Raw genomic sequence first — 12,500 nt, forward strand, 5'->3', positions numbered from 1 at the left:
CCACAAATTTCATAAGACTAAAATTTTGTGCACTGATTTGCTGCAGTGAATTTGTTACAAAGTAACTAATAACAGTTCAAGTTAGATGTGTGTGTGTGTTTTCAGATTAATCCTGTTATGTTTATGAATGAAAAATACATTTACAAAAGACGATGTTATATCAACATCATATTTTACATCCAGTATGTCTGGTGTGTATGTGATTGTGTTCAAATTTAGATTCCACTACAGCCACACTAAGCAGTAGGACTTGTACTGTCCACACCTTGATTACTTGTTTCATGGCTTTATAGGTGTGGGAATAAGAAGTCTGTTACTTGAAAGCAGGCAAGGGCTAGTTAGGGGAAAGATTTCTAGGTGTAAAAAAAATCCCTTGGTTATATTTTTGTTTAACCCATGCAAGCTTGAAAAACATAAAACATAAATCACACACACACACTCATATAAACAAGTGAGTTTGTATATGTCAAATGTAAATATACCAATGTGTGTGTGTGTGTGTGTGTGTGTGTACCGTGAACATGGGTCAACAGAAATATTAACAATCATCAACTTTATTTTCCCAGTTTTCTATTTTTCTGTTCTTTAATTGGGACACCTGGTTTTTATGTGCATTTTTGGGAGGTTGGGTGGGTGGGTGGGTGGGTGGGGGTATATTGTTTTTTATTTATTCTTGAACATCCATCTATTTATAATTCTTTACATTTCTTTGATTTTTATTCTTTATTTCCTTTGATTTTGATACCAACTGCAACAAGTGTTATTCAACAATGATGAGTCTGTCAACAACACACACACACACACACATTTATTGACTCTTTTGTTTGTTCTTGTTTATTAGCAAAAATATTTTACCTGAATTCTTTTTGGTTTGTTATTTATTGTTGTTATTGTTGTTATGATCACTTTGCTTGTTTAACCCACAATTAGCATTTCATTTCTTTTCCAATTGAAAGGGAAACTTCACAAGTTAAAAGAAATAAGAGAAATCGCCCCTAAAAGTGCCAACAACATAATAAAATGACTTCCCAAACACCTTCCCAGTTTTTTGTTCCTTCTACCATGAAAACATTGGAACGTTTTTAAGTGCAATTAAAGCAAACAGATGTTAAAAACTAAGGAAACCCAGTTTAGGGATATGTGCATGTGTGCGTGTGTGTGTATGTGTGTGTAGGTAGTTGATCTTTAATTAAACCTTTTTCCTTAGCAAAACCCTTAATTTCTATTGATTTCCTGTGCACTTCCACATAAACTTTTAGCAAATTTATATGGTTATTGATATTATTATTGTTATTAATCATCATCATCATCATCATCATTACTATTGTTGTTGTTGTTATTAAACATTCTTTTGCATCATGATCTCAAGCTAGGGAACAGATAAATAATCAACAAATACATCCCTTACACAAACATTCTAATATTTCTGGATTGACATAATTGCCCTTTTGATGGAGACATTTTTCATGTCTCGGTTAGATGGAATGCTGGGGATTTACCTTTGAAAATGAAATGTTTTTTACCCATTTTGTAGGATTTTTTCTCTGTTTTCTTGTTTTGTTTTGTAAATAAGCTATAAGGGAAAGAACAAAAAAAAAAAAACAAATTCCTTGCTTGCTTTAAGCTCCTCTCTCTCTTTTAAGCTAACTCTAACTGCCTGAGCAAATGCATTCTTCTAAGATGATTAGATCCAGGTATACACAAAATTATGTGTCTAGGTATGCATTATCCATTTGCTTGGCTCTGTCTGCCAGCTCCAAACTTTTCTGATTTTAAATGAAAAATTCTAATGGACATGAATTTGCTGAAAATGCTCCCAGGATCTGAAATCTTAAGCTGCATGTCCTTTATGATTCTTTGAAACTTTTCTTTCCTAATTTTCTTTGTTTAATTTTTTGATTTATTGATTGTTTGGTTGATCAAAAAGGTTTTAATATGTTCATAATAAGCAATACAATAGATCACATATATATATATATATATGTGATGCATGTAAATAATATATCTATATACGTTTATGTCTATATGTATATTATATATATATATATATATGTTATGTGTATATCAGATATACATAATATGGATATTATAACATATGTGTGTATATATATATGACATAATGCATATATATGTATGTATATGATATATACATATGACACAATACATATATATATGATATATATAGCATATGTATGTGACTGGGATTTATTATTATCATTATTATTATTATTATTATTATTATTATTATTTTGTGAGATAATGATGATTATTATGCAATTTCAGTTCTTACTTGAATATATATATATATATATATATATAAATGCATGAATGTGTGTGTGCATGTGTGTAAGTTAGTATTTGATTCTATGACTTCTTTTCATTTATATTCTTTCATTGTTTTACTAATAATATGTTATTGTTATAAATCAATAGGTGCAGTCCAGACTAAAGTCACATACCTCCCAGATGGCGCTGTTGTCATCGTCTTTCCATCGAACCTTACTGTTGCCTTGGAAACCAGAGGTCATCCGATCCTCGAGAGTAAACACAGGATGCATTTCAAGCGGAAAATGATCATTCCAAATTTGTATGTGCACAGACTGGAGTGGCGCTTCTACCTTGACCGATCCGGTCGTCCAAAACAGAACCGCTTACTTGAACGGATTGGACGTCGATTGAGGGTAGGGCCATACTTCTCCCGGCATGCCAGCATGCATGGTTCGCATGACGACGGATACAAAGGAAAAGCATTGCTGGTATGTGAGACTTTGACTTTTTCTTGTTGCTTTTTTTGTTACTTTCCCCAACTAAATCCCTTCTATTCCTTTCCCATGTTGTTGTCTGGGGATCATTGATGCAAATGTAGTGTGTTTGATTTGGCTGATGAATACATATACAACAGTGGGAACAGCTTTTTTCTAATCAACAAGAAATGATAAAATTAAGATGAAATATTCTATTAGATTTTGAAGTTTCACTTGTTTCGCGATGGTGTATTCAAAGTGGAACACTTGTAGTATGAGAGGATCTTTAGGTGACCATTTGAAATACAGGCGTAGTTATAATCCATTTTGTGTTATTTTGTAGGGGTATGTTTCTTATATATTTAATGGTCAGTAGCAAGTCACTGGCATAAAGCAAGAGACTTGATATTATTATAAAAAAACAAAAAATGAAAAGTGATAATTTATGAGGTATATGTGGTCTGATCAATAAATATCTGGACTGATGTCATAGTAACAAAGCTAAAGCACACAGCATAAATTTGCTTAGCACAAATTGACCTTAACCTCTGCTGTGCATGTGCACTAAGTTTTAATGTTCTAGCTCACTTCTGCTGTTAACAGCAGTGCTTTGAAGGAACGTGTGTAGCGTGTGATCATTGCATTGACCATCACAGAAAAGGTTGAGCAGAGAATCTGCATCAAATTTTGTCAAGAGCTTGGCAATACTTGCTCAGAGACCTCCGCAAAGTTTTCAACAGGTTTTCATTATTCTCGATACAATCAAAGAGATTTTGTGGAACTGAAACCCGAGTGTCTTTTTGGTCAGCTGAAAGCAGTTTTGGCACAAACTTGGCAGACACACATATCTCATACCCAAATCTTCAGTGAACCATAACTAATCTGCACATGGTGGTTCTACAACTGCCCCTCAAAGCTGCACACACATCTGTTTCTCAGTTCTGCTGATTGCAAGTCTCCTAGAACGTTCGTCATTATCAGCGTTTCTTCAGCCATCTTAGAAACATCTGAACCTCTCGTACACTCGTGTGCAGCTCCTACACACCTCTCCATACACTTTCTGCAAAATTCTTATCACTATGGATTAGCATTAACTGCATATTAATAGGTTTAAAAGTCACAACTTCTTTCTCTCGTGACGAAATATCAAAGTAAATCCTTCAGTTATGCTTTCTGTAGGCTGCAGAGTTCGAAATTTTAATTTACAAATAATAAAATCTAGAAAACAACAAGCACTTTCAAAATCTTGGCCGTTACTTGCAATCTTAAAAAACATTCATGCATAAAATTTGAATTTAGTTTCCTCTTATGTAATACATATTTTGCAAGCTTAAGCATGGTAGTTATTAACAAAACTAATAATTAGCAAGTAGTTTTAATTTTTTTTTGTTAAAAATAAAACCTTAAAATATTATGAATGCAGAAGTGCATGTTTCATACAAGTTGGTAATTAAATTTGTATTGTTTTGTTAAAAGAAGTCAAAACAATAATATTCATTTGTTTTACGTTGCAAACATTGCTGAGATGAATATGGTAATGAGGCATTGTTTTTACAACCAGATGCCTATGCTGATATTAAACATTACCTCATTTCTGAATAAGGGATCTCTTATTCTCCAATAGCTTTCAAGTGAACAGACCAGGTTATTGACAGGAAAGTGCCAACACCACGACCTGAATAAGCAAGCACAGATGTAAACAAACACAGTGACACATACACACACACACACACATGTTCATACATATATATATGTGTGGGTGTGTGAGTGTGGGTGTGGGTGTGTGCATAAATTATACTTTTCTAAATTGATTTCTACTTCCAAGTTTTCCTAACTCTAAGTCTGAAGCTAGTGACCACTCTACCATTGTTGGGTTATTCATTCTACACCAGAAGAGAACTTTGCATTTACAGCCATCTGTTTACTATGTTTCTTTAAGAGAATGAAATTTATTTGGCTTTTTTGTGCACTAGATTGATAGGTGATCAGGTGGCTGGTTGGTTTCTTGAAGTTAATGTTTCAAATTATCAAATAATTAGCCTTAAAAGGCATTGTTTGCTCCTCATTTCTTGAGCTTCCATTTACACAATGGAATCTCTCTGAAATGGCTGTCCAATATGTCCATTGACATCGCTAGTCATGATGACAGTCATGTTCATTTGTTATTGAGCTAGTCAGCATTAAGGCCTCATTCAGTTGGTCCTTCAGTTCATCTGCCAGTTCAAATTGTGTAGCATATGCAAAAATGTGACAGTGACATTAATCAAGAATTAGTCGATATTGCATTTGTCCTATCGCACATTCTCACTAGTTCGACCCCCCCCCCCTTACTCATTTCCCTGAAAAAAGGATGTGTACTACACCTTCTCCATCACCACTGCCTACCCAGAAGGATTTATACCTTTGTTCCATGCCTGTGATGCATCTAGTAAAGCCATCCTTCCATCATACCTCTTGCATACAGTATGCATTAACATGCCACCCTTTTAGCAATTCAACCATCTCTCCAGACCTTCCATTGATTGTGGCTATCCTAGGTTTGTACACTTGATAAGAAGAGGGAGCAGCAACAGGAGAGCTGTTTTCTGAACTTTAAAATAGATGTGCAAACGTTTGCCCAAACAACCTTCTAGTCTTACACAGATCTAAATACTCAATTATCTCCACTCAGAAACAGTCCAAATATATAACAGGAAACAATCTTCAATCACTAAACCGTCATGGTCAAGCACTAGAGAAGAGTGTGTGCATCTAGGCACCTACAAGTCTTTAAAAAAAAAGCACATACATACATACACACACGTATGTATGTATGTGTATATGTATGTATGTGTGTATACATGTCACACTTTTACATGCATGTATGATACGTTACTAGAGAAGAACGTTATTAAGGGTGGGTAGTGAAATGGGGCTTGGAAGACAACTGGCATATTGACATGAAGTTAGCAGTTTCTGTCAATCGCTCTGTTAATTTTATAATTACATTTGACAATTAAAATTTGTATTGTGCTGTCATTAAGTTATTGCTAAAATTAGGTTGAAACTGATATCAAAAATAAAACTAAAATATTTCTTGAGATGCTAAAAAACCAAAAACATTTAAGCACAGCATTTGTCCCATGTAAAACACATGAGTGTGTGTATGTGTATGTATAATGTGTGTGTGTGATTACGGGCATGGGAGTGTGGTTAAGAAATTTATTTCCCAAGTATTTGGTTTTGAATTTAGTTCCATTGTGTGGCACCTTGGGCTAGTGTCTACTACTATAGCTCCAGCCTGACCTTGTGAGTGGATTTGGTAAGATAGAAAATCATACCTTGACATGCTTGACTGCACTTAGCTATAGATAAGATATTAAAGTATAGTTATAGCAGTCATGGTTTATTGCTGCCAGAATTAAACACAGGTATGGCGTGGGGTTAACATATTCCCTTCACAACTATCTGATTCTGTTTCAATCCCATTGCATAGCACTCATAACAACAGTCTTCACTTGTAGTCTTGGGTCAACCAATTCTTTGTGAGTATTACTTTGGAAGGGTTTAAATTGTGCTGAAGTTTGTTAGGGCAGCAGATGTGGATATCTTTTGCCAAAATCTAAATCAGTGAAGTTTTTGCTGGCCAAAAGCCTTTCTCTTCAAAAGAAGTCCTTTGCAGGAACAAATTCTTTTACAATGAGTTACAGATACTTCCTTCTCTCCCTCCCCTGAAATGCAGAGTGAACCAGTGACTAGATAATGCTGCACTTGTGCAATTGTTCACCATTTGCAGTGTTACAAATGCCATGTCATATATTTGGATGAAACAACTCTATATTTTCCATTTCACTTAGCTATAAAAAAAAAAGATCTTTCAAAAATATTTAATGAGTTAGGCCAAAGCAGACTGATTGTTTAACCCAAAGGAAATGCAAACCAATTTTATGGTATTCAATGCATTCTTAGTCTTACATTTTCAATACACAGCTGTAAGAAGACTCAAAATATTTTGCTATGTTAAGAAAAGAATTATAAATTAAGTAGAAATTTCTTTTAGGAGAAAACATTTTTTTTTTAAATGTTGTAATTACTTTTGTAGTCAGAATACATAATGTGGATGTTGTGTTTTGGGGCAGAGTATCTATTCAGTAACTTAACCTTTTGTAAGAATGACAATATTATACAAGTACTACTTTGTAACAATGTCAATACAAGTATTGAAGCAGTGTTGAGCCTATCACTTTCATTACTATTATTATTATTATTATTATTATTATTATTATTATTATTATCATTAGTGTGTGTGTGTTTGTGTCAGTGAATTCCCTCTCTACCTATCAACAAATTGAAGCCTCACCTCAGAGAAATCCTATTTCTTGCAATGTTTTATCCATTCCAAAAAAAATCATTTGCTTTGCCCAAAATAGGTTTCTTGCTTTTTATTATTCATACATATTCCCCATTTATCTATTGTCTTATTTCTTTTCAACTTATATGCACCTTGCTAATATTCCCTTTTAACATATTACCTGTTTCCCACCCAAGCATAATGCTCCACCAGCATATTATTATCAACTCCAGGGGCTCCATCTATATGCAAAAAAGAAAAATTCATCTCATTTTCCCAGCTGAAAAATGTATATTTGCTGCAGAAGAACTCCGCTTTGCTCTTGGATCGTTTATTTTCTTTCTTATTTTATGTGTGTATGTGGGTGGGTGGGTGTCAAATGTTTCTAGTATTTTATTAACTATAATTGTTATAGGGGTGATTCAAGGTCTAAAGACATTTCAGTCAAGTTAAGAGATTGTCCAAGAGTTTGGTCACTGCATTGGCACAATCCTGCAAGTTTTTCAGTTCCTCCTGTTTAAATTTCAGTCAAAACACAGTTTTTATGCATTAACTTCACTTTCTTTCTCTCATTTGTAAAACAAAAGGAATATAAATGCATACACACACACACACACACACACACACACACACACACACACAACACTGTTTTGCTATTCAAAGATATGATTACTGTTGAGATTATTGTTGTAAGGTTAATTAATAGAGTTCATATACACCAAGTCATGCATAAATTCATTAATATGTTTACGAAGTCCTTTAATTAACAGCTCGTATATTTAACTTGCCATACAATGTGTTGGTCCAACTGGTTTGACAGAACCTATTCTTCTTGTATGAATAGGAGTAACTGAATTGCTTGTCAATACAGCTGCTACTCAGAGGAATATATTGCTATCTGTCTGTTGTCCCCTTTAGTAATTTCTGGATTAAACTCTTTCAAGTTAACATCTAGATACAGTTCATGGAGAGTCTCAGCATAGAAAAGTGTAAGCACTCTATTTGCTAAGTACTCTATCACATTCATTCATGTAGATGATAAAGAAAAAGGAAAATAACACATCGTCCAAGAAACTTGCAGTTTTGAAAATGAATAGAAACTACATAAAGTCTCAGCTTAGATTGGTCTGATTCCTTCGGATTACGACTTACAAGAAAAGCCATTAAATGAAACTGAGTAACTTGTATACTTGCTGACATATATATATATATATATATATATATATATATATGAATATAAGTTCAAAAAAGGAAAAAGACAAAAAACAACAACGTGAGGACGTGATACAGATTGTGTTACTAGACGATGAATATACACACACACACACACACACTCTCTTTCTCTCTCTCTCTCTCTCACACACACACACACACACACATTTTGTTTGTATGTGTGTGTGTGTGTGTGCATGTATAGGTGTAAGGAAATAAACGTTGTGAAGTATTCTAATAAGACTTATACAAACCTCATCAATTTAACTAAAAAGAAATCATGGAAATACAAATCTGTTTCTGAATTGTCTGGAATTTTGGTGCAATTGATGCTGTGGATGCCATTTTTAAATGTTTCTTGCTGAATATTATTGTTGTTGTTGCTGCTGATATTGCTTCTCTCATACATTCTAAAGAAAAAGATTGTCTAAGACAAAAAAAAAAAAACTGACATAAAATTCTGCATTTCTATAAATTGCCACTTTTTGCAACATTTCTCCTTTTCCATGGGAATCTTCATATCTTTGCTTGGTGAATAGACGAATGGAGGCTGAAGGTGGAAATGGCCAACGTGCTGGCAGTGATGATGATGGTGTATGGCTCTGCCTAGAGAAATGGGTTTGAGGCTTTCAATCCTACTTTCTCCCCTTCTCCTTCATGTCCACAATCTTTGCACCATCCGGTTATCTTACCTCCCTGTCACCCTCTATTCTGCTAGAGCAACTTGCATACCCACAACATGCATGACTTGACTATATAAGGGCATGCAACAAACTCCGCCTTGTATTTTCTGCTGATTATTACCAAGGAAGCAAGTCAATTGGCTTGCAGAAATGCGTGTATGTTATACTATTATAAAGCATAAAAAAATACTACTAATCCTTCATTTCTGCATCTTTTATTATTTATATTATGGGTAAGAATGTGTGTATATATATATATATATATATATGTGTGTGTGTGTGTGTGTGCGTGTGTGTGTACACAGAGACATATACATGCACATATTATTCTTAATCAACAGAAGTTATGAAGTAACTCGTAGGTCAAGAGTTTCATGTATTGGCACTTATCACATGCATAAAACAGCCCTTGAGTCACTTTGTAATTTCTGCTGCATGAATGTGTGTGTGTGTGTGTGTGTGTGTGTGTGTGTGTGTGTATTTACACGTGTGCATGTATATATATATATATATATATATAAATTTTTTTTTAGTTTCAGTCCAAGGACTGTGTCCATGCCAGGACACTGCCATTTATTTTGCTCCACTTTCCCTAAATCTCCTTTGATGGATGAGGGAGTTTGACGTTGCTATCCTCATCTGTGCTTCTTGCCTTGAGAAAGGGTCAGAAAGAGATCCAGTTTTGTTTTGAAAAGACCTACATCCATGCCATGCAGGCTTCTCAGGTTTTTTTTGAGGATATTGAAGGGCTGTGGGCCTTTGAAACCCAAGCTGCTGCAGTATCTGGTCCTGAATCTTAAGGGCAATGTTGGGATCTTTTGTACTATGCAGAGGTGCCCCATCCTGCCATTTATGTAAGTGACAATGCCAAAGTTTGGTGCAAGTTTTTCTAGGATTTTCCAGATCTATATTACTGCATATTACTGCATATCTTTCCCACCTTCGCTCCGGGGAGTAGAGTCTTAACTCTTTCATAACTGGATCGCTTCGAGTTCCATCATTAAATTTACATTTTGGTGACCACAGTTGGGAGCAGTAATCCAGACAGCTTAGAATAAAAGTTCTCCAGAGGACCATTATGGTTTCCTTTTCTCTCAGTTTGAAAGTTTGAAGGATCCATCTGGCCCAGCGTCTGCATTTTTATTGCTAAGTGTATCGATGCCCAGGTCATGCACTGGTTTTGATTCAGAGATTGCAATCCCTCCTGGGCCAGTGTATCCTATAAGCTTTTCATCGAGCTTCATGTGTTGGTAGTGCAGGGCTTGGAATTTTCCAACATTAAACTGTATGTTATTTTCCTCAGCCCACTTGTACATGGCATCCAACTCACATTGTAGATGCATGTTATCTCCAGGGTTTTGTATCCTCTGAGTGACTTTTGTATTGTCTGCCTTGCTAGCAAGGGTGGCTACTTGAGTATCTGAGGGCTTGTCAGAGAGCGCCATTATGAATAGTAACAGCCCCAGGACAGTGCCCCGTGGAGCACCACACATTGTGTTTCCTCAGAGATAACCCCATTGATCACCACTACCTGATTTTTATCCTTTAGAAAGTCATACAGCCATTTTCCAAGTTTTCCAACTATGCCAAGATCACGCAGCTTGTGACAAATCATACCATGGTCGACTTTGTCAAAGACTTTTGCAAAGCCACAGTATATCATGTCCCCATTTGAGTTGTTGAGCAGCTGCTTTAGTAGCCAGTCGTAATGCTACAAGAGTTGTGTCAGGCAGCTTCCACCTGATCAGAAAACATGCTGGGTGTCAGTCAGCAAGTCAGTCTTTCCAAGGAATGCCATTAGTTTCCTTTGGACTTTACTGATGTGTGAAGTCAGAGAGATAGACCTATGGTTTTAACATCTGTTTTGCTTCTGTTGTTATGAAAGAGGCATATTATTCTTTCCTTTAGATTGACCAGGAGCTAAACCTTAAGGTTATTACTTAAGGTTATTACAGAAAATTTTCTCCAAATTTCTCTGATGTTGTGGCCCCTCTCGCTAATTTGTTTAAAAAAGGGTGTCAAATTTATTTAGAGTGACAATTGTCAGGCAATGTTTGAGAAGGTAAAAGCCATACTCATGAGTTCTCCAGTTTTGATAGGACCAGATTTTGGGAAACCAGTTAAGGTTTCCATTGATGCAAATGACGCTGGTGTCGGCAGTGTTCTGTTTGAATGAGATGCAAAGAGTATTGATCATCCTGTTTGTTATTACTCAACAAAATTTGACAATTACCAGCGAAATTATTCAACCATTGAGAAAGAAACCCTTGCTTTGTTGTTGTCATGGCAACATTTTGACGTATATTTGGGAACCACTAAGTATCTCATTGAAGTGTTCACTGACCACAATCCGCTGACTTTTCTGCTCAAGATGAAGAACAAAAATCAGAGATGGAGTTTATCTTTGCAAGAATTTAATCTCAATATTCAGCATATTAAAGGTAAAGACAATGTCATTGCAAATGCACTATCTCATGTCAGCTGATTGTGTCAGGATGTTACATATATTTGTATCCCTTATGCAGTTCTCATAATTTGTCATTGTAAATAAGAAAGTTTTCACTACTTTCAACTTTCTTCCTTTAATGGGGAGAATGTTACGTATATCTATAATCAGTGCAAAAAATGAGAAAATATAATGAAGGAAGAGAACTTATAATGTTTTCTGAATGAGGAGAGATAAGTGTTTGTCGACACTTTTGGCAGAATTGAAATAACGTAGGTGTGTACATATATATATATATATATATATGTTTACACCACCTATCCTCGTCTGTTGTTGCTTTTTCGTACATTCTCCCATATATATATATATATATATATATATATATATATATACACATACAGGAAGTTAGCAAGGGACGAAACAGGTAATCTCATTTACTTCCTGTTAAAAGGGAGAGTTCAGAATACAGCAGGGATTGCGTGGATAGTACAAAATATGAGAGAGAGATGCATACAGATCGGACTGTTCACCACCTACCTTTGAACAATCGAGGACTGAACATGAAATTCTTTGGGTATTATAACTTTTTTTGTTACATAATTTCAATCTTTGAATATTAATTCCCTGTTTGAACAATTTCTGTTGTTGCGATCAGAAGTTTACCCCTTTTATATATAAGAATTTGCCTGATTGTAACAATAGATAAAACAATTAATGGTATGAAGACAGGGAAAGCCCCGCAACCCATCAGGAATCACTGCAGAGATGCTCAAAATATCTGGTGGTGTCAGCTATAGCCTAGTCACCCGTATAGTCAACCAAGTGATTCATGAAGGAGTCATACCCAATGACTGGTGTTGCAGCACCATAGATACAAATAATTACAGAGGTATCAAGTTGTTGGATCAGGTAATGAAGGTCACGGAGAGGGTCATAGCACAACTAATTAGGGAGAGAGTCAGTTTAGATGAGATGCAGTTTGGGTTCGTGCCAGGGAAAAACACCACTGATGCTATATTTCTGGTAAGACAGCTTCAGGAGAAATATCTAGCCAAAGATAAAACTCTGTACTTGGCTTTCATTGA

The 12,500-nt window shown here is 35.2% G+C and overlaps 1 protein-coding gene across 35 annotated transcripts in view; it reads left to right on the plus strand.

Annotated features, from left to right (window-relative positions):
* Positions 1-12,500, plus strand: part of LOC106883309 (teneurin-m) — a 572,946-nt gene that overhangs the window by 526,415 nt on the left and 34,031 nt on the right. For 30 of the 35 annotated variants that reach the window (XM_089355687.1, XM_052969800.2, XM_052969804.2 and 27 more), the window contains one exon: positions 2,434-2,756. In XM_089355687.1, the coding sequence (XP_089211813.1) occupies positions 2,434-2,756 (323 nt within the window). The remainder of the gene's footprint in view (positions 1-2,433; positions 2,757-12,500) is intronic. The other 5 variants (XM_052969805.2, XM_089355690.1, XM_089355692.1 and 2 more) reach the window with 1 other exon arrangement.

Source organism: Octopus bimaculoides, chromosome 7 (assembly GCF_046866305.1).
Source record: "Octopus bimaculoides isolate indiv1 chromosome 7, ASM4686630v1, whole genome shotgun sequence".
NCBI classification, from domain to species: Eukaryota; Metazoa; Mollusca; class Cephalopoda; order Octopoda; family Octopodidae; genus Octopus; species Octopus bimaculoides.